This window comes from Bos javanicus, chromosome 29 (assembly GCF_032452875.1).
Source record: "Bos javanicus breed banteng chromosome 29, ARS-OSU_banteng_1.0, whole genome shotgun sequence".
NCBI lineage: Eukaryota > Metazoa > Chordata > Mammalia > Artiodactyla > Bovidae > Bos > Bos javanicus.
The window spans coordinates 18169886-18193172 of NC_083896.1; the positions used below are offsets into that span (position 1 = coordinate 18169886).

The 23287-nt window shown below is 41.5% G+C and overlaps 2 protein-coding genes across 6 annotated transcripts in view; both read left to right on the plus strand.

Annotated features, from left to right (window-relative positions):
* The window catches only part of ALG8 (ALG8 alpha-1,3-glucosyltransferase), a 28131-nt gene extending 20512 nt beyond the window's left edge, over nt 1–7619 (plus strand). For 4 of the 5 annotated variants that reach the window (XM_061406146.1, XM_061406148.1, XM_061406149.1 and 1 more), the window contains 5 exons: nt 2120–2259; nt 3754–3893; nt 5158–5255; nt 5580–5652; nt 6989–7619. In XM_061406146.1, coding sequence (XP_061262130.1) covers nt 2120–2259; nt 3754–3893; nt 5158–5255; nt 5580–5652; nt 6989–7220 — 683 coding nt within the window. In that variant the 3' untranslated portion in view covers nt 7221–7619. The remainder of the gene's footprint in view (nt 1–2119; nt 2260–3753; nt 3894–5157; nt 5256–5579; nt 5653–6988) is intronic. The other variant, XM_061406150.1, reaches the window with a different exon arrangement.
* Nucleotides 7620–14526: 6907 nt separating this feature from the next.
* Nucleotides 14527–22721, plus strand: NDUFC2 (NADH:ubiquinone oxidoreductase subunit C2). Its single transcript, XM_061406152.1, has 3 exons — nt 14527–14849; nt 20568–20711; nt 22540–22721. The coding sequence occupies exons 1-3, from the start codon at nt 14681–14683 to the stop codon at nt 22587–22589; spliced, it is 363 nt and encodes a 120-aa protein (XP_061262136.1). The 5' UTR covers nt 14527–14680; the 3' UTR covers nt 22590–22721.
* The last annotated feature ends 566 nt before the right edge of the window (nt 22722–23287 follow it).

Consider the following 23287-nt stretch of genomic DNA (forward strand, 5'->3'; position numbering starts at 1 on the left):
ATGATTCTGGGTATTAAAGATAATGGTAGGCATGCATTCAGCATGAGATGAAAGAAAGAGAAAACTTAGGCTATGCTTTTAAGTTTGCGATGTGATGAAAAGGAATTTATACCTTCAGACGGTTCTGAAAATAACTAACTGTAGAACAACTCACAGTCTCTCATCTGTGAATGCAGCCTAGTGTGATGGGAAATGGCAGGACCAAGAGAACGCCAGGCAAGCTTCTGTAACCGGACAGACAGTAAATATTTTAGGCTTTGCAAGCCACATAAGGTGTTTGGTTGCTTGTTTGCTGCTGCTGCTGCTAAGTCTCTTCAGTCGTGTCCGACTCTGTGCGACCCCATAGACAGCAGCCCACCAGGCTCCCGCATCCCTGCGATTCTCCAGGCAAGAACACTGGAGTGGGTTGCCATTTTCTTCTCCAATGCATGAAAGTGAAAAATGAAAGTGAAGTCGCTCAGTCATGTCTGACTCTTAGCAACCCCATGGACTGCAGTCTACCTTTACAACCCTTAAAATGTAACAACTTATTGTGAGAAGCAAATGCAACAATAAAGACATGCCAGGCTGTCAGTAGCAGGGGCTTTGGAACCAGACAGCACTGGATTTGATTCTTCCACCTAAGCTGTGTGACTTTAGGCATGTCACTCATCTTTGTGTGCCTCAAGGAGCTAAAAGTAATGGCTGCAGAGCCCTTGGCATATGGCAGGTGCTTAATGCATGGCGGCTGCTATTACTGTTTTGGACACGTACTTGCGGGAAATCATAATTTGGTATTCTCACTCACCCACTGAGCCCAGCCTTGATATATCTGGCATCTTATAAAGTAGTTCTTAACACTTCTGAAAACTTTAAATGACTGGCATAATATGAGGTACAGGGGCCACTTGCCTTATCTGAGTCAGGAAACTGTTGTACCTCATCTTGTGTATCTGTCTCCTCAAGAATGTTGTGAATGGAAAGCCAGTGGCAGGTTAGGCAATTCTGTTTCAGGCAGGTAATTATTAGCTTTAAGAGAGAATCTGCAGGCTGAAGTCAAAAGGGAAGAGGTGAATGAATAGAAAGTATTTTAGTAGTCTACACTTTTCTCACATTTCACTAATTTTCAGTGGCATTAGATGGGGCCATTCAGGTGCTCAGACCATCTTTGACTCTTCTGTTAGCTTGTTTGGGCTGGGGCTTGCATCATTATCCTTGGACTTGGTTCATTTAGTAAGTATTTCTTGGAATGTTATGATATGTGCTGGGCATAGAAATAAATTGTCATTCCTGCCTTTAAGGAACCCAGTGTAGGAGAGTAAATGAACATATAAACAGATACAGTGCAGCATGTATAAGAGACCACCTTAACCCACAAGAAAATCAGCTTTACTTCCTGAGTTAGGAGCTTTCTTAGGTGAGTGAATTAGGAGTTAGCTCTAAAGTGAGTAGGCCATTCTATGCAAAAGGAGTAGTCTGTGCAGAGGGACATGGGTGTCTGAGGGGTATGTCAGCTCATTGCAGCCGAACTATATTTAACAAGGTGAAGCAGATGAGTCTGGCAAGGTGGGAGGGGCTAGATCATGGAAGATACTGTGGACTGTGCTTAGGAATATGGACTTTATCCCATAGTCAAGGAAGGATTCAAAGCTGGCTTGTGACATGGTAGTATTTGAGAAAGCTTGCTTCATTTTAGAGATGATAGCAAATTGCTGTCCATGCTACCTGCCAGCAAGGTTTCCTGTTCCAATATAGACAACCACATTGTAAACCAGAGGCATTTTAGATAGAATATTGTGGGACTGAGTTAATGAAATCTTGACCTTGAAGCAGTCATAAGATTTAGTGGCATATTCTTTTTTTCCTCAAGGAATTGACTGGTAAAATACAGTGTGAAAGTGTCACCGACTCTTTGCAACCCCAGGGACTGTAACCCGCCAGACTTCTCTGTCCGTGGGATTCTCCAGGCAAGAACCCTGGAGTGGGTAGCCTTTCCCTTCTCCAGGGGATCTTCCCAACCCAGGGATCTAACCCAGGTCTCTGGCATTGCAGGCGGATTCTTTACCAGCTGAGCCACCAAGGAAGCCACATAACACATGGTGTGTCATTGATCAAAACAAAATGTCTGTTTACTCTGTAGGTTTAGAACTGAAACTTCTTGACCCCAACAAGATTCCCAAGGCCTCAATGACAAGTGGTTTAGTTCAGCAGTTCCAACACACAGTCCTTCCCTCAGTGACTCCCTTGGCCACCTTTATCTGCACTCTGATTGCCATGTTGGTAAGAATTCACACGTGGTCCTCATTTATTGAGTTTTCTCTCCTTTTTTTGTGTGTGGCTGGTTGAATTTCAAGTTTTCCTAACTGTAGGATAAATTCCATGCCTGTAATCCTGCTGCAGATTGAGGCATTTCCTAGCAATTCTTAGGGTAACTTTGAACACCATAAGGAAGGATTACTAGTAAAGCCTCTTTGAGAGAGGTCCTCACGAAAGGCTAATAGACCATCTGTTCACCATCAGATGAAGAAGAATGAAAAGCCCGGGGAGGGGTGGATCCTGGACCACACCGTGGAGAAAGAGGACAGTGTAGTAAGGACATCAGGTTTTTGTTTTCTTCCATGGTGAACTGATCAAAAGTCTAAATTTTTCTGGACCGCCTGGATATTTTGTCTTGATAATGAGCTGAGATGCCACAGTGGCTGTTTGAGCATCGGATAAGAATCTTATATGAGTCAGATGCTGTTATAGGCATCATTCAAAGTTGTTTTTGTTAGTGATCATGATGAACTCAATTTCATGATATAATTTTAGTAGAAGTCAATATAAATAACTCAGTCATACCTAATTACACTCAGTTTTAATTTTTGTTTCTGAATAATCAAGCCTACTCACAAGACACCTGACCCCACTTAATTGCATGGCGGTACTGGTAGGTAATTAAGCTCTGTTGGCCTATTTATCCACATGTTCTAACTGAGGTTAAACTTTTTCCTAAAATTTCAGCCTTGTAAGCTGCATGTGGAAGGCCTTGGATTGCTTGTAAATTACACTACTCCAGCTCACAGAGTTAGATGTTTGCTTATTACTATTAAGATTTTTTGATGTGGACCATTTTTAAAGTTTTATTGAATTTGGTACAAAATTGTTTATTTTGTGATCTGGTTTTTTGGCCACGAGGTATGTGGGAATTGAATCCGCACCCTCTGCATTGGACGACAAAGTCTTAATCACTGGGCCACCAGGGAAGTCCCTGGTGTTTGCTTATTAATATGCTGCTGCTGCTGCTAAGTCACTTCAGTCATGTCTGACTCTGTGCGACCCCACTGACAGCAACCCACCAGGTTCCGCCATCCCTGGGATTCTCCAGGCAAGAACACTGGAGTAGGTTGCCATTTCCCATTGAATTTATTATTAGCTCCACAATATCGATGAACTTTTGTAGTTTGATCTAATAAGTTCAGTGACTATTAGTTAACTAATTATGAAGGTGTAATGGGGGTTATACTGGCTATCCTAGAACTTATCATTCCTTATTAATGTCAATGAGTAGAATTAATTTTAACAAGTTAAATATGTATTTCCAAATGCCTTTTTCTGAGTAGTGTTTCTATGTTAACTTTTAGTGGACTGTTCACAAAGCAGATTATCTCAGTTTGATGGAGAATAATGAGCTACTGTTTTTCAGAGATGATGTAAATTATATTCACCTAACGATGTTTCAATAAAGCCTATTTTAAATGATACTGAAGTTTTATCTTTGCCTATTGTTTCTAGCCCTCTGTTTTCTGTCTTTGGTGTAAACCTCAAGGGCCCAGAGGCTTTCTCCGATGTCTGATTCTTTGTGCCTTGAGCTCCTTCATGTTTGGTTGGCACGTCCATGAAAAAGCCATTCTCCTCGCAGTTCTCCCAATGAGGTAAGCTCAGTTAGTGAGCACTTCTGGCATATTTCACAGTGACCCTGTTGTTTTCCATCTGATCTGTCCCTTGACATGTTCAGTGGGATAGGCAAAGATGTGTGGGAAAAGGTTTATACCTGGACAGAATGGTGATGCTTAACTTGGGATCCTTGGACCTGTGAAAGTTCTAAGCTATGCAGAACTGCCTGTATTGTCTCTGCATTTTTTGGTAAGGGGTCTTGTGGTAATTAAGAGTCATGATACCAGCCTGTTACTGCTGAATTTTGAATGGCAGCGTAGTATGAAAAAACGTGGTATTTGATGTCATCACGCCCACAATTCCTTGTTGGGTGTTGTTTAGTCAAAGTAAGGAGTGAGTCCATTATGGAATAATACCTAGCATACACACAGCACTTCAGAGTTTTCAGAACTGTTTTTGTTGATTGTTGGGATTTTGTTTTGTGCTTTTGTATTCTTTCTTTTGAGCCCCACAACAGCCTATAAGATAATTAGGATAAATGATTATCCCCTGTCTTTATAAAGCCCCAGAAACTGGGGCTCAGAGTTTGCCTTATCCAAAGTCACACAGCTAGCAAATAGCAGGATTAGGACTTTAACCTGAATTTTACCGTAGTGAATCTTAAGTTCTTTTCACTATGCCATGCTGGGGAAAAAAAAAAAAGCACAATGTGTCTATTTTATATACAACTGAAACCCAGTTACATAGATGGTAATAGAATTAGCCCTTTTCTTAAGCTTTTTCTTAAATCCTGAGAGACGTCATTTAAGCTCTGAAAGAACATTAAGCAAATATGTCAGATCAGTACATGTCTTGTCTGAGTTCAACAGGGCAAAATTCCTAATGTCTTTAGTTAGAATTCTAATTGAACACCAGGACATGTGGGGCATTGTCCCAAAGAAGAGCTATAGGGTTGGAAATAAAACTCTCAAGTCCAGTTTCCCTGTCTACCACCATTAAGCAGCTCCCAACCCCACAATATTCCTTTCTTTGAGGAGGCAGTTACTCAGAGAGACAAGATTCTTTTTTGAATGTTCCATGATTCAGTGTAGTACATTCTTCTATGTATTGCTTCAAGTTTCCCACTAAAAAAATTAATATTCTCAATTGAATTGGACTTGTAGCAAAGATTAATATGTTTTATGCAAAGCCAGTTCTAGAAATAATATGATATATATATATGTATAGCTATTTGCAAGTATAAGCTTCATTTGATGTTTTAATGAATTACACTAAGAATTATTTGAGAATTTTTATTTTTAGCCTCTTATCGGTGGGAAAAGCAGTAGATGCTTCAATTTTTCTGATTCTGACCACAACAGGACATTATTCCCTCTTCCCTCTGCTCTTCACTGCACCAGGTAAATAGCTTCTTTTTAAGACAGATCTATCTGATTGTCATGCCTTTACATCAGCGCTTGCAGATCAGTGCTATCTGATTTAAACTACCTTAAAGTCTCTTAGAAAGAGAGAGCTCATCCATTCTTTTAAATAAAACCTCCAATATATCCCTAATTCTCAGTATCTTTAGATGTCACAAAAATGCATAGTTAAGCTCAAAAAGCATTCCTAGCACTATATAGCTATGTCAGTGTGATTATATTCCTTTAAGTATTCCCTAAAGTATCATAAACCTTCCTCTTACCAACTTAATCATCATATGTACCTTTTTATTCTTTTAACAGAACTTCCCATTAAAATCATACTCATGTTACTGTTTACCATCTATAGTATTTCCTCACTGAAGACTCTGTTCAGGTAATCTAAAAAAGTACATTTAAAATTCTTTTTACTCTTGTGAAATGTTTACTCCTAAATGATTAAGTCTTTTACATTTTAATTTTTTAAGTATTAGTGGTAATATCACAACCTTACAAAACATCAGCAATGCTGCTGCTGCTGCTAAGTCACTACAGTCGTGTCCGACTCTGTGCGACCCTATAGACGGCAGCCCACCAGGCTCCCCCGTCCCTGGGATTCTCCAGGCAAGAACACTGGAGTGGGTTGCCATTTCCTTCTCCAATGCAGGAAAGAGAAAAATGAAAGGGAAGTCGCTCAGTCATGTCCGACTCTTAGCGACCCCATTGACTGCAGCCTACCAGGCTTTTCCGTTCATGGGATTTTCCAGGCAAGAGTACTGGAGTGGGGTGCCATTGCCTTCTCTGAATATCAGCAATAGCAGGAGAAATTACTCATATTCCATCACTCTGAATAAGCCAGACACAAAAAGGACAAATATCATATGATTTCATTTATATGAAATAGCTGCTGCTGCTGCTAAGTTGCTTCAGTCGTGTCAGACTCTGTGGGACCCCATAGATGGCAGCCCACCAGGCACCCCCGTCCCTGGGATTCTCCAGGCAAGAACACTGGAGTGGGTTGCCATTTCCTTCTCCAATGCATGAAAGTAAAGTCGCTTAGTCACGTCCAACTCTTCATGACCCCATGGATTGCAGCCCACCAGGCTCCTCCATCCATGGGATTTTCCAGGCAAGAGTACTGGAATGGGTTGCCATGAAATATCTACACTATGCAAATTCATAGAGACAGAAAGTAAATCAGTGGTTACAGGGACCTGTGGGAGCGAGCGGTGGTGGTGCTGGATAGGGAGCACCTATCCAGCTTTACTGTCTCCAAAGATTCTTTTTAGGGTGTTGAAAATGTTTTGAAAGTGGACGATGGTCATGGTTACACAACATTATCAATATACTTACTACTACTTAATTACAATAAAAAATGGTTAACAAATTGTATATGACTTTACCAAACAAAAATTATGTACTGATTACCATACTCTTATTCCAGCATCACAGTATCCAGCCCCCTTCCGTCTTCCAAATGCATAGCTAGTTCTCCCTCAGCAACTTCAGCCAAGTGACAGCATCGATGATGACTGGATAATTTGGATTGTTGAGTTAATAGAATGATATAGTTTTATCACTTTTTTCTAAATGTGAAATTTTTTGCATTCTTTTGACTCTGGCTTTAGCTGCACTGCACATCAAGACAGTGCAGTTGGGCAGCTTTAGTTGAGAAATGTTTGCAAAAGCAGAATGACTCATCTAAAGTCAGACTTCTCTCCTTTTTTCTTCAGAAAAGAAAAGCCTCTTTTTAATTGGATGGAAACTTTCTACCTCCTTGGCCTGGGACCTCTGGAAGTCTTCTGTGAATTTGTATTCCCTTTCACCTCCTGGAACCTGAAGTACCCGTTTATCCCTTTGTTACTGACCTCAGTGTATTGTGCAGTGGGCATCACATATGCTTGGCTCAAACTGTATGTTTCCGTACTGACTGACCCTCCTGTCGGCAAGACAAAGAAGCAATGAGTAAAGGAACTGCTTGGATGTATTCCAAGCAATTATTTCATGGGAAGTTAATCAGAACTTGAAGAAAGTTGCTGGTAGCATGAAGCATTCATTTCAGTAAATCTGTGGGAGGACCATTCTTGTAAACTTGGCCTTGCCCAGCCTAGCAACCTGATTGTCACCATGGTGAGAAGCCACTTGTCCTCCATAAGCAGTGAAATACATCTGAAACAAATCTCGCCTTCCCCTTTTAAAATTGTCATTGAGACTGCTGTGCTTGCTCTAGGCAAGAAGGGAATCTGATCAACAGCATGATTTTTTGTAGCCTATAATAACCATCATCAGGATATAAAGCATAATTAAGATCATGTGCTAAGGGAAGTATAAATAAAATACTATTTTGTATTTCTGCACAAAAAACTTTTTGGATTATTTCCAGCTCCTCCATTTTCCTATTGGTGTGCACACAACAAATGGTGTGCACTAATCCCCATTCTGTACACCTTGTTCCAGGAGGTGCTTTTTTTATTCCATTGAAATTATGCATTGACAATACTCACAAAGACAATATTTAATGAACTGTTCGGTTTGTCAGCGAAGATTATAAGCCACTCTGCTCTTACATTGAGTTAAGGACATCTTCTGCAGTTCATTTGTTCTAAAAGCACGTACTCCAAATTCGGTAGGGTCACTCCTTAAACTTTCCTGTGTGAACAGTCTTAACTGTTTTTTTTTCCCAGCCCAATCTAGTCCTCCCCGTACCTTGAGAGTACTTCATACACTTTAACCAGGACCCCAGATTGCCTAATATCTGCAGCACATTCCAATTCAGCCAACGTTTATCTAGCTGTCACTAGGAACCTTCACATTTTATTTACCCCTTGTCCCCCTAAGAAGATCAGAGAGAGTCCAAGGTCAATAGAATCCTGGGGTGCTAATCCAGTTATCCATCTCTTAAATTCACTCTATTTTCCAAGTCTTCTTTTGAGTCTCATTCAGAGATGAGGGATATTTGCCAAAGGAGGGGGGAAGCACAGCCTCTCTAGCCTCTTTTCCTCCCCACAGTTCCCCGTTGTGCCGTGTGCTCCAGCTGTCCCAACAGAATTCCCGGTGCGCTGTGCTATTTCCTACCTCTGCTTCCTTTCATTTCCTGCCACTTCCTTTCTTCCCTCTCTCTGCTGACTTTTATACCCTGTCGCTTGATTGTCTGCACTTCAAGATTCAACTTCAAAATGTTCTGAAATCTGTAAGTGAAAACAAGCAAAGTTACTATCAAAATTTAAACAAGATATATGTGAAGCCCATTTTTTACTGGCTGTTTAATTTTATATGCAGTGTACCAAAATTTAACAAGTGGAAGGAAAAGAAAAGTGGGAAGGACTTGGTATTCTTGATCACAATACATTTTCCCAGGTTGAGGAGATAGAGCCAGAACTGGGCGGGAAGAAGATGCCCTCTTTCCAGCCCAACACTGGCATCGTTCTCCGTGTTAATAATTCCCACCTAGAAACTACTGTTTGTAAAGGGAGCACTTCAGTGTCAGAGAGAATTGCCCCCTATGCGTAGTCCATGCAGTTTCCGTTTGCACTTAATGGGAGGAAAAAACATTCTATTAAAATCTTTGAAAAAGATGTTTTACTCTTAAGCAGTTAGATAAAATTACTCTTCCAGTATAATCATGGTAAAAATAAAAAATTATTTCGGCCCACCTACCTGCTTTTTTGTGCTCCAAAAACGTGAGCTACTATGCTAATGACAACTGAAATTAGAACCATTTTACAAACCTCAAAACCCTGAATCAATACAGCCTTTAGTTTCTCACAATAAAGTCCTGTATTCAGCATCTCCACTTTATAGAAAGGTCAGTAAATGTTTTTGGGTTTTTTTTCAGTCTCAGAAGTGTTGACTGAAAAACACACACGCAACATAGGAGTTGTTTCAGGTTTATTCAGGGACTGTAGTAAAGGCTGTAGCCTAGGAAATAGCTTCTCAGTAACTCTGAGAGAACTGCTCTGAAGAGGAGGGGGGAGGTTCAAGTATATATGTGACTTTGGGACTAGAGAATACATGCACTCAAGTATACATTTTGGTAAAAGATTACTGCTAGTCACGAAGAACAGACATCTCAATAATTTTAGTGCTCTTCTGCGTATAGGAAGATGCAAGAATCTGGGTTCATTAAAATTCTTGCTAAGATACACATCTAACTGTAAGGGACCAGCTTGTCCAAAGCACAGAGCATCCTGTTGTCAAATTAATTTTCTCCATCTGAAGCAAAGAGTGCTTCATCCTGTTATCACCTTAACATCCTCTGAAGCACAGAGTGTACTGTCCATCAGCAACTGTAGCAGGTTACATAAGACAGTTATAAAAAGGACTGGACCCATAGTATACCTACGTACAGAATCCTAGAGCCTCTCAGAAGAGCACTCAGGGAGGATTCATTTTTTACAGTTTTCCTGAATGAATAGATAGCTGATTAGGCAGTGTTGAGGTGTTCAACATTGTGTAAAGCATCTCCTTCCACATGTGCAGCTGTTTCTTAAGGCATTTAATGCTGAATTCATATTTTTTTCCTCTAACTTACCAGTTGATCTCTGAAACCATAGTTCAGTTCAGTTCAGTTCAGTCACTCAGTCGTGTCTGACTTTTGCGACCCCATGAATCACAGCACGCCAGGCCTCCCTGTCCATCACCATCTCCCGGAGTTTACTCAAACACGTCCATTGAGTCGGTGATGCCATCTCATCCTCTGTCATCCCCTTTTCCTCCTGCCCCCAATCCCTCCCAGCATCAGAGTCTTTTCCAATGATGTTCTATTCCTATCGTGACAACCCTTCAAAGGATACACAAAGGGGAGGTCCCACACATTGTGGCCCTTTCTACTGAAAGCATACTACATAACAGGTGTTATGCTAGGTATTACCCGCTTTTTATCCTTCCTAAAGTTTGAAAAGCAATTCATTCTTGCTTCAAATATTTGCTGAGTTCCTATTGAGTGTCATATGCTGTGCTAGGTGCTGGAGATCAAAAGGTGAACAAGAAAGACATATTCCTGCACTCAAGAATTTATATTCTAGTGTCTAGAGAGATGTAAGAGCCAGGAAGATGACTCCTAGAAGAAAACATAGGTGGAAAGCTGTAGGACATTAGATTCGGTAGTGATTTTCTTGGATATGACACCAAAAACATGGCACCAAAAGCAAAAATTGACAAATTGGACTATGCCTCAAAAGAAACAGGGCTTCCCTGGTAGTTCAGCTGGTAAAGAATCTACCTGCAATGCAGGAGACCTGAGTTTGATCCCTGGGTTGGGAAGAACCCCGGAAAGGGAAACAGCTACCCACTCCAGTATTCTGGCCTGGAGAATTCTGTGAACTGTATAGTCCATGGGGTCACAAAAGAGTTGGACACGACTGAGCGACTTTCACTTTCAAAAAAAAGCAATAGAGTGAAAAGGCAACCTATGGAATGAAAGAAAATATTTGGAAATCGTATATTTGATAAGGGATTAATATACAGAATATACAGGTCTCTTCTACAGCCCAACAACAAAAAGAACCAAGCAACTCAATTTAAAAATGGACAAAGGACTGAATAGATAATTCTCCAAACATATACAAATGGCCTACAAGCATATGAAAAGATGCTCAACATCACTAATCATAAGAAAAATGCAAATCAAAACCACACACTTACAGGATGGTCACTATCAAAAGAATGGAAAAGAAGTGTTGGCAAGAATGTGGAGAAAATAGAACCCTTAAGCAAAATGGTTCAGCCATTGGGGAGAAACAGTATGAAGATTCCTCAAAAAATACAATTTCCGTATGAATCATCAATCCCACTTTCAGGTATATATCCAAAAGAATTCAAAGTAGGATCTTGAAGCGATTTTTGCATATCTGTGTTCATTATAGCATTATTTCACAATAGCTAGGAGGTGGAAACAACCCAAATGGACATCAACAGATGGACAAGTAGATAAAAAATGTTGCATATACATTTTACAATGGAGTATTATGCAGCCTTAAAAGGAAAGGAAATCCTGGGAATTCCCTGGTCCGGTGGTTAGGACTCCACACTTTCACTGCCAAGGGCTGGGGTTCCATCTCTGGTTGGGGAACTAAGTTCCTGTAAGCCATGTGGTGAGGCCAAAAAAACAAGGGAGGAGGAGGAAATCCTGTCACATGGAACAACATGGATAAACTTCAAGGACATTCTGCTAAATAAAATAAGCCAGTCACAAAAGACTGTAATTCCACTCCTATGTATCTGAAGTGGTCAAAATCATAGAAACAGAAAGAAGGAAGGCAGTTACCAAGGGCTGGGGGTAGGAGGGAAAAGGGATTAGCATTCAATGATAGAGAGTTTCAGTTTTGCAAGATTAAAGTTCTATAGATCTGTTATACAACAATGTGAATATACTTAACACTACTGAACTATACACTTAGAAATGGTTAAGATGGTAAGTTTAATGTTATGTTTTTTACCACAACTTAAAAAGTTAAAATTTTAATTTATCCCAAAAAAAGTTACTGGATTTCCCTGGTGGTCCAGTGGTTAAGAATCCACTTGACAACACAGGGGACATGGGTTTGATTCCTGGTCCAAGAAGATCCCACAGAGGTAACTAAATATTCTAAATATTTGTGTTAATCCTTCTCATGCTTTTCTTTATAATTTTACTACTAATATGGATATCTCTAAATAGTATATATTTGCCTAATATTGAACTTTATACATGGGATCATTTATTGTATTCTAACATCTCTTTTTCTCTGATCTTTTAATCTTTTTTTTAACATGATCCTTTTTTTTAAGTTCATCACACTGGATATACCTTTGAATGAAAACATGGCAATTTATCCTCTATTCTGCTCTTAATGGACATTTTAAATGTTTCTAGTTTGGGGCTATTACTAATGGATATTACTCCTTGTAATATAATATTCTTGTATGTCTCTTAGTCCTGGTTAACATACCCCAAAGCTTCTCTAGACCCTAGACTGTGGACTACAGTCTTAAGTAAATCAAAAAGAAATGGAACACAACTTAAATATCCATCAAAAGGTTAATGGGTGACTAAAATGTAACTTACTTATATAATGGAATATCATACAGTAATCAAAAGGAATGAGCTTGATCTTATATCATCATGGATGGCTCTCAAAACATGTGGAATGATGAAAGTGAGAGAAAACAGAAACACTGAATTGTACAATTTATGTAAATTTTAAAGCATAATACATACTAAATATATGTAAAAATATAAAAAGTGAACTGTAAGTGTATACTAAACTCATGATTGTCTCCGAGGAGGATGGGAAAGGGTTCTATATTTATAGTGTTTTATTTCCTTTTAAAATATGACAAAATATTAACAATTCTGGGTGACAGCATATGGGTATTTGTTATACTGTTCTTTGTATTTTTTGTTTTTGTAGGTCTTAAGTTTCTTAAAAGAGAGAGAGAGTGGACCGAGAAGACTGTGGAGAAGAATATTTAAGCAATATTGAATATTTGTGTTTGCCTAACATCATCTAGTATTCAAAATTAACATAATTCTATGTATGGATGTGAGAGTTGGACTGTGAAGAAAGCTGAGCACCGAAGAATTGATGCTTTTGAACTGTGGTGTTGGAGAAGACTCTTGAGAGTCCCTTGGACTGCAAGGAGATCCAACCAGTCCATTCTGAAGAAGATCAGCCCTGGGTGTTCTTTGGAAGGACTGATGCTAAAGCTGAAACTCCAGTACTTTGGCCACCTCATGCGAAGAGTTGACTTATTGGAAAAGACTCTGATGCTGGGAGGGATTGGGGGCAGGAGGAGAAGGGGACAACAGAGGATGAGATGGCTGGATGGCATCACTGACTTGATGGACATGAGTCTGAGTGAACTCCGGGAGTTGGTGATGGACAGGGAGGCCTGGTGTGCTGCAATTCATGGGGTCGCAAAGAGTCGGACACAACTGAGCGACTGAACTGAACTGAAGGTAGATTTTTTATGGTTTTCACTCTTTTGGTACAATTTTAAAAGAAACACTATGGGTTTAAAAAAATAAAAAGAGTGTGCAAGGACTTCTTCCCTGGTTAGGAATCCACCTTCCAATACAGCAGATACAGGTTAGATCCCTGGGCAAGGAACTAAGGCCCCACTTGCTAATAGGCAACTAAACCCTGACCCACAACTAGAGAAAAATCCGCTGGCAGCAACCAAGGCGCAGCTAAATAAATAAAATCTAAAAGACTGTGAAAAAAAATAAAAAACCTCTTTCATGTGTCACACTGGTATTTACATAAGGCAGATTCTCAGGTAATTACTATGTCAAACAGCTTAAACTTCAAGAAACTGTTCCAATATACATTCCTTTGGAAGATCCTAACTTTAAATGTTACAGATCTGGGAGTCCTTTTGTAGGCATAAGAGTCTCATCCTTTATTAGTTGATACTTAATTCTTCCACTTTGGAAATCAATACCTGAGGCATACGGCTTTGCGTTAACCTCTGGTTTAATCAGCATTCTTCTAAGTAAAATGTTGAAGATATTTCAGCTGTCTAAACAAGGGCTGTCTAAACAGAGAGCTTTTCAAAGATCGGAGTTGGAGGCAGGTGACCAGAGACTGGACAATTACTTGGCAGAATATTATAGATTCTCTCTCTCTTTTTTCTTCCATTCTTCAAAACTTTAGGAAACACCTCGTCCCTCAGCGACGTGCAAGGACCTAAAGACCCAGACTTAATTTCGAGAGTTTAGCTAAATGATTCAGCCCTGGGATTCTCCGAATTCTTTATGGCTGGCTGGACCTTAATTTTAGGCTTTGTGAAGGGTGTTCCTATGCAGATGAACGACGGGAAACTCAGAAAAAGAAAACTCGTTTTTATTTGATGTCAATTAATTACGTTGCTTAAAACTACCCATCAAGCCTACGTGGGGTTTTGGATACAAAAATAAATTCTTGCCGAAGGAACACTCTAGGGCGGAGGAAGGAGAGACAGTTGTGGGCAAGGGTGTGTGTTAGTCGCTCGGTCGTATCTGACTGCGTCCCCATGGACTGTAGCTCACCAGGCTTCTCTCTGTCCATGGGATTCTCCAGACAAGAGCACTGGAGTGGGTTGCCGTTTCCTTCTCCAGCGGGCAAGGGAGACTGGGTGAAAAAAGCAACGTCTCCTAGTCTTCTCCGGGTTTGGCTCGTTTATTGTAGTGCTCGATAGGTACCTAACCCCCGAACTTCTACTTGTGGCGTTAGCGCCGCCCGGGAGACTAGCGACATGGGATACTTAGTAGCCCGGAACCTCGCGCGCGCGGTTCCGGCAGCAGCGCGCCCGGGGAAGCCTTTGCGTGCCGCACCGCCCTGCGCCATGCCCTTCAGCCTAGCGCTCGGAGGTGAAATCTTCAGCCTGGGCCCCTGCAGTGGTCCCTGTGGTTTTCTTTGTAGTTGAAGGCCTGAGGCCAGGCCTCAAGTGGGAACGGCGTCACAATGATGACTGGACGGCAGGGCCGAGCTACCTTCCAGTTCCTGCCTGATGAGGCCCGGAGCCTGCCGCCGCCGAAACTGACGGACCCGCGGCTCGCCTTCGTAGGCTTCTTGGGCTACTGCTCCGGCCTGATTGATAACGCGATCCGGCGGAGGCCGGTGCTGTCGGCCGGTGAGGGCTGCGCGGACGGGATCGGCCGGGAGGAGCTGGGGTCGTAGGGCTGAGGGCCGGCTCTGCCTTAGGCTGCCTGGGTGCCTCCGCTTTTCCGGGCCTTTTCGCGTTAACTGGCCCTGTCTCGCCTGTCTCAGGTATCCGCTCCCCTTGAGCTTCTCAGAATCGGGCCGGCTAGAGTGTCATTTCAGGAAACAGATGCAGTGCAACCCACGACCTCGCAGTGAGTCTGTGAAGGACCCCGGATGGAACTGCTTGCTCCCCTCTCATTTCGCTTTGTAGGGGTGCAAAAATTAGCTCTCAGTCTATCCATTGCTCTACTAAACCTACGTTATAGCATTTAGTCATCAAACGCCATGGGGTAAGACAGAGTGGGGAGCATTAGCCACAGTGGGGAAACAGCCTTAGAAAGGTTAAAGCAGCCTGACCAAGGTCGTAAGTAGCACAGTCTGTTTGTAAACCCCAAGAGTCTACTTTGAGAACCAGCACTTCTCAGATTTAATGTGCATACTGATAAGTTGAGGGTCTTGTTAAAATGCAGATTCTGATTCATTAGCCCTGGAGAGAGAAAGGCCTCGTGGTCCCAGTCTCCCAGACACTGCTGGTCTGGGGACCTTACATTGAGTAGCAGGCTGTCTTTCCCAGTAAGTCCGTGTCCACCTGTCGGAGACCAGCCGTGATAATAAGTGACACACTGTGTGCGTGCCCAGTCGTGTCTGACTCTGCGACCCCCATGGGCCCAGCCTGGCTCCTCAGTCCATGGAATTCTCCAGGCAAGAATACTGGAGTGGGTTGCTGTTTTTTTCTCCAGGGGATCTTCCTCACCTAGGGATGGAACCTGCATCCCCTGCATTGGCAGGCAGATTCTTTACCTCTGAGCCACCTGGGAAGCCCAAGAGACACAGTAACTGTGCTAAAGTCTGTGGATTTCCCAAGGGAAAAGAGGGAAACTTTATAAGAGATATTTTTGAATTTAGCCATGATCTGTCAGAGGAATTCTTGGAGAGAGCCTTCCAGGCCATGGGAAGCTACTGAGAGTGAATGGAAGCAAGAGCATGGGGATGGGAGGGCAGTTGATGATGAGTAAGTGCAGAGTAGGGTGATAAGGCAACAAAGATTTAGGTAGATTGTGGCCATTTATTCTCCAGGCAGTCGGGAACCTTACATAATTTTTGAAAGCTGCCAAGGAAATACAGTGATTGGACTTGTGTTTTAAAAGGTTGACTTTGTTAGAAACTGGAGCCAAAAAGCCCAGTTAGGAAGAAAACTAATTCAGTGGTTCAGGAAACCAGGAGAAGGAAATGGCAACCCACTCCAGTATTCTTGCCTGGAGTATTCCATGGACAGAGGAGTTGGCCGGCTACAATCCATGGGGTGGCAAAGAGTCGGGCATGACTGAGCAACTTACACTCTTTCGGGCAACCAGAAATCACTCCCTTGTGCCTCTTTTGCCTCCCAGGTGTATGTATGCCTGGAGGTTGACTCCCAACCCACCAGATGTCAGCATTTCCAGGGCTCAAATAGACTTGAAACCCCATCTGCCTTGGACATGACCCCACTCCACAGAAATGAGTGATCTTTGTCCATTTCTGCCACTAGGAACTATGGAGTGTTCTCCCTTTTTATCACAACTCCACACTGCCCAGGCCTGTTACTTGGTGTAATGGAAAGAGGTCCACTTTGGAGTTAAATGGCCTTGCCCCACTGCTTCCCATTTCTGTCACTTTGGGCAAGTTACTTGATCAGAGCTTAAGTTTCCTCACCTATAAAGTGAGAATAATTCATCTTTGCAAATTTTTTTGTGAGAATTAAGTGAGAATCTATAGGTAAATGTGGCACACAGAAGGTGCTAACAGGTTTCCCTTTGCTTAGCTCTTGTTGCACAGTTTACTGTATATTTGTTGAGTCCTGACTGAGCTTTTTCTCTGTGCCAGGCAGTGTTACACATTGGGTATGGGAGGAGAAATACTGACCTGCTCTTGAGGAACTCCTAATTGGGTCAGTGAGACAAGCAGGTATGAGTCTAGGCGTGACAGGTGTTTTGATAGCTGGGTGAGCAGACAGTACTTTAGGAGTCTGAAGAAGGTTCAGATCAGAGAGATGGTGTTCCAGAAGAAGAAAAGATTGGCTGAAATTTGAAGTTTGTATCACTTAATCTCACCTTGCTGTTGTCAAAGAATGTTTTGTGCCTTTTCTGGGAGACCGAAGAACATAGTGGTTAAGAGCACAAGCTTTCGAATTTGATGCACCTCCTCCTCCCTACTCGCCATTTGATTCTGGAGAAGTTACTTATTTCTGTGAGCTTTAGTTTCCTCATCTGTGAAATAGGGATGGTATCTACCTCTTTGTGTGGCTGTGAGAACTAGGGGGGATGATGAATGTAAAGCACGTAGCCCAGGCCTAGGGGTCAGAGTTCCTGAGTTTCCCTTGTTGCTTTGGAAAATTCAGGCCTTGAGAACTTTATTGAAATCGTTACCCTCAGCAGCATTTATTGAATGCATACTGTATTTATCTAGTTCAATGTCTGCCGAATAGTAATGCTCAGTGAGTATTTATTGAATGAATGTATAGATAACAAGGAAATATAGAACCATCCAGAGATTTACAAACCAGATGGGCATATCTATGAAAAAGATGAATTCTGATACAAACTTATACAGATAGAGTAGGAAGAATGGGGAAGGAGGAATACATGGTGGATTTTTTCCAGCTGTGACCATGGAGAGTATCTGGCATTCTCTAAGTAGTTGGGATATCTGTGCAGATCTTTTTCAAGTACACAGAAAATATTAAATACAGTTTTTTCTTAAGCTTTTCTCCCATCACCTATTTTTAAACCCTTGTTTCTGGATACCGCTCACCTGCCCTAAAGTTAGACTTAGTATATAAGTGTAGTCTGCAAAACTTCATCTGTATTGATTTCTAGTCTAAGGTAAGAGTAATTTATTGTGTTCTGCAAAGAGCACTGTGGCTTTCAAGTTTAGGTCAACTGAGTAAAGGAAAAAAGAGGAAAATGATTGTGAAGGGATTGTGTATATGGTGAGAGGGAGACCACTGCTGAAAGAGAAGAGGCTAGGGAAATGGGGACTTGAGAAGAGGCCAGGCCATGCCTATCTTCTGTGCAGGATATGGGTAAACACAGCGAGTCTGGGTCTGTTATCTAGTCCAGTGGCACATGGGAAAACGCAGCACACTTTGTGGTATTACAGGTGGCTCATTAGGGGAAGCAGTGGCTGGGGTAAGTGCTGTGCTATTCAGTGCTAAGTCAGTTCAGTTGTGTCTCTTTGTGACCCCATGGACTGTAGCCCACCAGGCTCCTCTGTCCATGGGATTCTCCAGGCAAGAATATTGGAGTGGGTTGTCATGCTCTCCTCCAGGGGATCTTCCTGACCCAGGAATCGAACCTGCATCTCTTATGTCTCCTGCATTGACAAGTGGGTTCTTTACCACTAGTGCCACCTGGGAATCTCCTTTCTGGGTAAAGTGAAGTGAAGTGAAATTGCTTGGTCGTGTCCTACTCTTTGTGATCCCATGGACTATAGAGTTCATGGAATTCTCCAGGCCAGAATACTGACGTGGGTAGCCTTTCCCTTCTCCAGGGGATCTTCCCAACCCAGGGGTTGAACCCAGGTCTCCCGCATTGCGGGCGGATTCTTTAGCAGCTGAGCCACAAGGGAAACCCAGGAATACTGGAGTGGCTAGCCTATCTTCTCCAGGGTATCTTCCCAACCCAGGAATCGAACCAGGGTCTCCTGCATTGCAAGCAGATTCTTTACTAACTGAGCTATCAGGGAAGCTGCTTTCGGGGTAAGGGAGAATGCAAAATAGTCTGAGTGCTGTCCAATCCCAGATCATAGTGATATTTTGTATTTTTATTGTTTTACAATTTTTCCCAAAACACTTTTAATAACTACTGTGAAAAACGGTTAGGTATTATTATCTTTGTTTTAGAGGTAGTAAATTGATTTGCCCACGGCCATTCATCCATTTATTGCCTATTTATTAAGTGCTGTCTGTGTGCTAATATATAAAGATGAGCGAAACATTGACTTTGCCTGGTAGTAGAGGGAGAAATAATTACTATAGCAGTTTACATATCATGAGGGATGAATTCATCCTTTTAACTCCAGGAAAGTTTTAGGAAGGCTTCTTAGCAGAAGTGTTGTGTGAGTTAAGCCTTGAAGGATCAGGACATTGCTGGGCAGAGAAGTAATCAGTACATGATGTATAGAAGTATGAAGGAGCCTAGGTTATGTGAGGAATTAGAAGTAGTTCAGTGTTGCTGGGCACAATATGTATACCAGGGAGTGTCAGAAGATGAAGGTGGAGGAGTCAGCTCATGAAGGGCCTGGGAGGTCACATGCGGGAGATTGGGGTCTTGTTAACCATCATTGAAGAAGGGACTGACGAACTAATTTGTGTTTTAGTAAAAATTCCTCTAGTGACAGGGTAAAAGCTGGAATCAATGTGGAGTAGAAAATGAGATGAAAGGTAAACCAGTTATATAAATGAGCATGAGTTAAGGAAATATTTATTAGGTAGAATTGACAGTGACTGAATGTAGAGGATAAGGGTGGAAAAAAAAATGATAATTAGTATGCTTATTACCCAGGACTTGGATTTCTGGGTAAATGGTCTTTCAGGAAAAAGATATGAATAGGAAGGAACTGAGTTGGTTTGGGAGAATCCAGGTTATCGTATCTGTCAGATATTTGGATATATTTGTTTAGATAGGTATCTGAGTCGGACGTTACTAGTGGGTTACCAGTACTTGGATAATAGATAAAACTATAGGAATGAAAGCCTGTGTGGGATACGAGAATGGCTGGGAATAGGCATAGCTATAAAATCTACACTTAGCCTTTTGTAAAAAAAAAAAAATTTATATAAAGTTAATACCTTTGGATCTCCCCTTCACATTTAAAATTTTGGCTTTGTAGATCATGTGATTTGATCCTCTCCAGTCTTATTATAACAGGATGATTTTATTTTTTTGCTGTGCTGAATAGCGTGTGGGATTTTAGTTCCCTGACCAGGAATCGAGTGCACACCGCCTGCAGTAGAAGCATGGAGTCTTAACCACTGGACCTCCAGGGACGTCCCAGTAGGATGATTTTTTTAGAGATAGTTTTTGAATAGGTAGTACTTGCAAAATTAGAAAATTCAGAGGATACAAGAGAATGAGATGTATTTGTAGTACAGTGTACTGTTTTAGTAACCACTAGATATGTAAATACAAATCGGTATTTGGAGACAAACCAAACTGCTCTTAGACCATTTGTAGAGGGCTTTAACCTCTACTCATCATGTCCTGAACATGTCCTGGAATGCAGGTTAGTGTAAGTCTAAGGTCTAAAGTTAACCTATTAAAAAAGAAGAGCTTTTTTTTTTTCCTTTGTCAGTCTATCATTCAAGTTTTTGTGCTTATCCACCTTTATCCTTGAAGAAACTTATAAAACATGAATTTAAAAAATTTTAGGTTCTGTTGATAGTTACATTCGTAGACAAAATGTTGCTTTTCATAGTTGCCAGATATCCTTAGGAAGATGTTCCATGGTCATAGCTGTGTGTTCAAAATACCCATATGCAACAGCTTTTTTTTTTTTTTTAAGAATGTTGGAAGAAATTACAAACTATGTATCTAAAACATTAAAAATGTGATTTTTAACACACAAGACTGATTTTTGCTTTCTTTGGAATTTGTGGTTTCGATTTCAGGTTTGCATCGCCAGCTTCTATATATTACTTCCTTTGTTTTTGTTGGATATTATCTTTTAAAACGTCAAGACTATATGTATGCTGTGAGGGACCACGATATGTTCTCATATATAAAGTCACATCCAGAGGATTTTCCTGAAAAAGGTATTTCAAGTTCATTGTAGAAAACTTCTTTCTTGCTCTGTGCCATTTTCCCTAGTTAATCGTTCGCATGCCTGTGACTTCAGGCCTTCTGTGTTCTGTTGACTTCCGCCTCTTTGTCTGTAGACCAAAATTCTCTTGAATTCATATATCCAGTTTCTGGCTGAGCACCTCTGCGTCCCTCAAACAGCAAACAGGACTCACGTCCCCCCTGCTCACCCAGACCTCCTGGGCTTCTGTGTCCTGCTCCAGTGAATGGCACTACCGCCCACCTGGTTGCTCCAGCCAGAAGCCTGGGAATCGTCTTCACAGCTGTCTCTGACTTCTCATTAGTCATCAAGTCTTACCGTTCTAATCCCTAAATAATTCTCAACTCTGAACTCTCCTCTCTGCCACTGCCACCACCCTGGTTCAGGCCCTGGTAATCTCTTGTGTAGACTCCTGCACTTGCCTCCAGCTTGCCTCTGCTTTTGTTCTTAGCAAAAATCACATCTCTCTGGATAAATATGGATATGCTTAAATAGCTATCCATTACCTTTTGGATAAAATCAAGACTCCATTAAGATGGCTTTTTCCCCCCAGGCTGATTGCCTGGTATAAACACTTAACTTAGACTTTTATCCACCCCATTACACACACAGACTGTGTTCCTCACTGGACTGAAGCTTCATCTTTGTTTCTCCCGCCTCCAGCCCAGAACCTACACATAGTAGGCATTTAATAAATAATGCCTGGCCTCACCTACACAGAACCCTGCCTTATCTTGTGTCACTCAGCTCGTGCCGCTTGAAATGCTGTCCTGAGCCTGCCCTGTGTCACTGCGTGCATGCGGTGCCCCTGAGTCTTCCTCCTGCCCCATCTCCACCCTGTGCACCTACAGATTCCTGCTCCAGAGTCATCGTGCTATAGACAGGAATTTTCTGACCACACTCTACTTATCTTTGTGCAACTATGAATGTAACTGTAATACAGCTGTTTTCTTGTTTATATTTTATACAAATATGCAATATAGATATTTGCATACGTGAATGAATGAGTGTAGGGAATTTTTAAACTTGTAATTTTATAGATTTTTAGATTTTCCTATTTATGTAAATAAGCATTTCAATTTAAGCATTTTAAATCTCATCAGACTGAATGGTGATCTGTAAGGTCCTACTTAACTCTGAAATTGTATGATTCTTAATAATAATTTCCTTATCCTTCAGTCATATATGTGATGTTTGTGGTGGATCAGAAGGGTACGGCTTTTTTTTTGCAGTAAAGAGCTCAAAGACTAGTACAAAGCCATGAATAGTGGCTGTGTCTGGGATGGGAATAGTCAGGATTGCTGGATGTTGGAGATGGAAGGATCTTGGGAATAGTGATTTCTAAGAGGGAGACCCAGTGGCAGTTAGTCCTTCGACCCATACCTCTGGCTCTTCGCCTGTATGTTTCCACTAACTCCCTCTGACAGTGCGTGTAGCCTCACAGGCTCATTCTCTCTGAGCAGCAGATTACTGGCAGGTGTGCAAAGAGCCTTCTGCACCAATAGTGCAGCCATGGAAAGCTTGACCACCTCAGCTCTGGGCCGCTCCCTGTTCAATCCTGCTTCCACTCCTTCAGCCAGGATCCCTCTGACAGCACTTTGCCTCTCTAGACAACCATCTGGACATCACCATAGACTCAAAGCAGTTCTTCATTCAGTGGAACAAAATGCCTGGTTGGGAAGCTGGGTTGAGGACTAGAAAATAAAGCAGTTCTTATAACAATATTAAGTGTTAATGTTTCTTTAGGAAGTATGATTTTTTAAACATGATTTTAAAATCTTTTGTGATTTTTCTTTTTATAGATAAGAAAACTTACGGGGAAGTTTTTGAAGAATTCCATCCAGTGCGTTGAAGTCTCCAAAATGCTTGCTCCGGTTTAATTGATATCAGTTATTTCTGTATTTTGTTGAACTGTTTCTATGACATCTGAAGTTTATGTTAATCTCTTAATGTTAACACCTTGTGATTAAAATGGTCATTATAAGCGCTCTGACTCCTTTCTGTCAAAAAAACAGTTTATCAGAGAATGGTCAGTTTCCATTTAGCTAGTTTTGAGAAGACATCTGGTAGATTTTAAAATGGAGTTTAGTTCTAGTTCAGAGTTGGCAGTCTAATAGCCTGTGGGCCACATCTGGCTCACTGCCAGTCCGGTTTTATTGAACACAACCAGGCTCATTTGTTTACATGTTAATGGCTGCTTCCTTCTGCAGCAGAGTTGAGTGGTTATGACAGAGACCTTATGGTCTATGAAGCCTGAACTATTTAATATATGGCCTTTTACAGAAGAGTTTCACCTGCTCCAGTTCTAGTGCAGAGTGAACCAAGCAAGCCAGATGATGGACGGTTTTGTGAGTCATGTAGAATAATTTTGACTCGATTCTAGGTAGTAGAAGGTCACTAAAGGATTTTAAACAGAGAAGAAACACAAACTGGAATCAAGATTGCCGGGAGAAATATCAATCACCTCAGATATGCAGATGACACCACCCTTATGGCAGAAAGTGAAGAGGAACTCAAAAGCCTCTTGAAAGTGAAAGTGGAGAGTGAAAA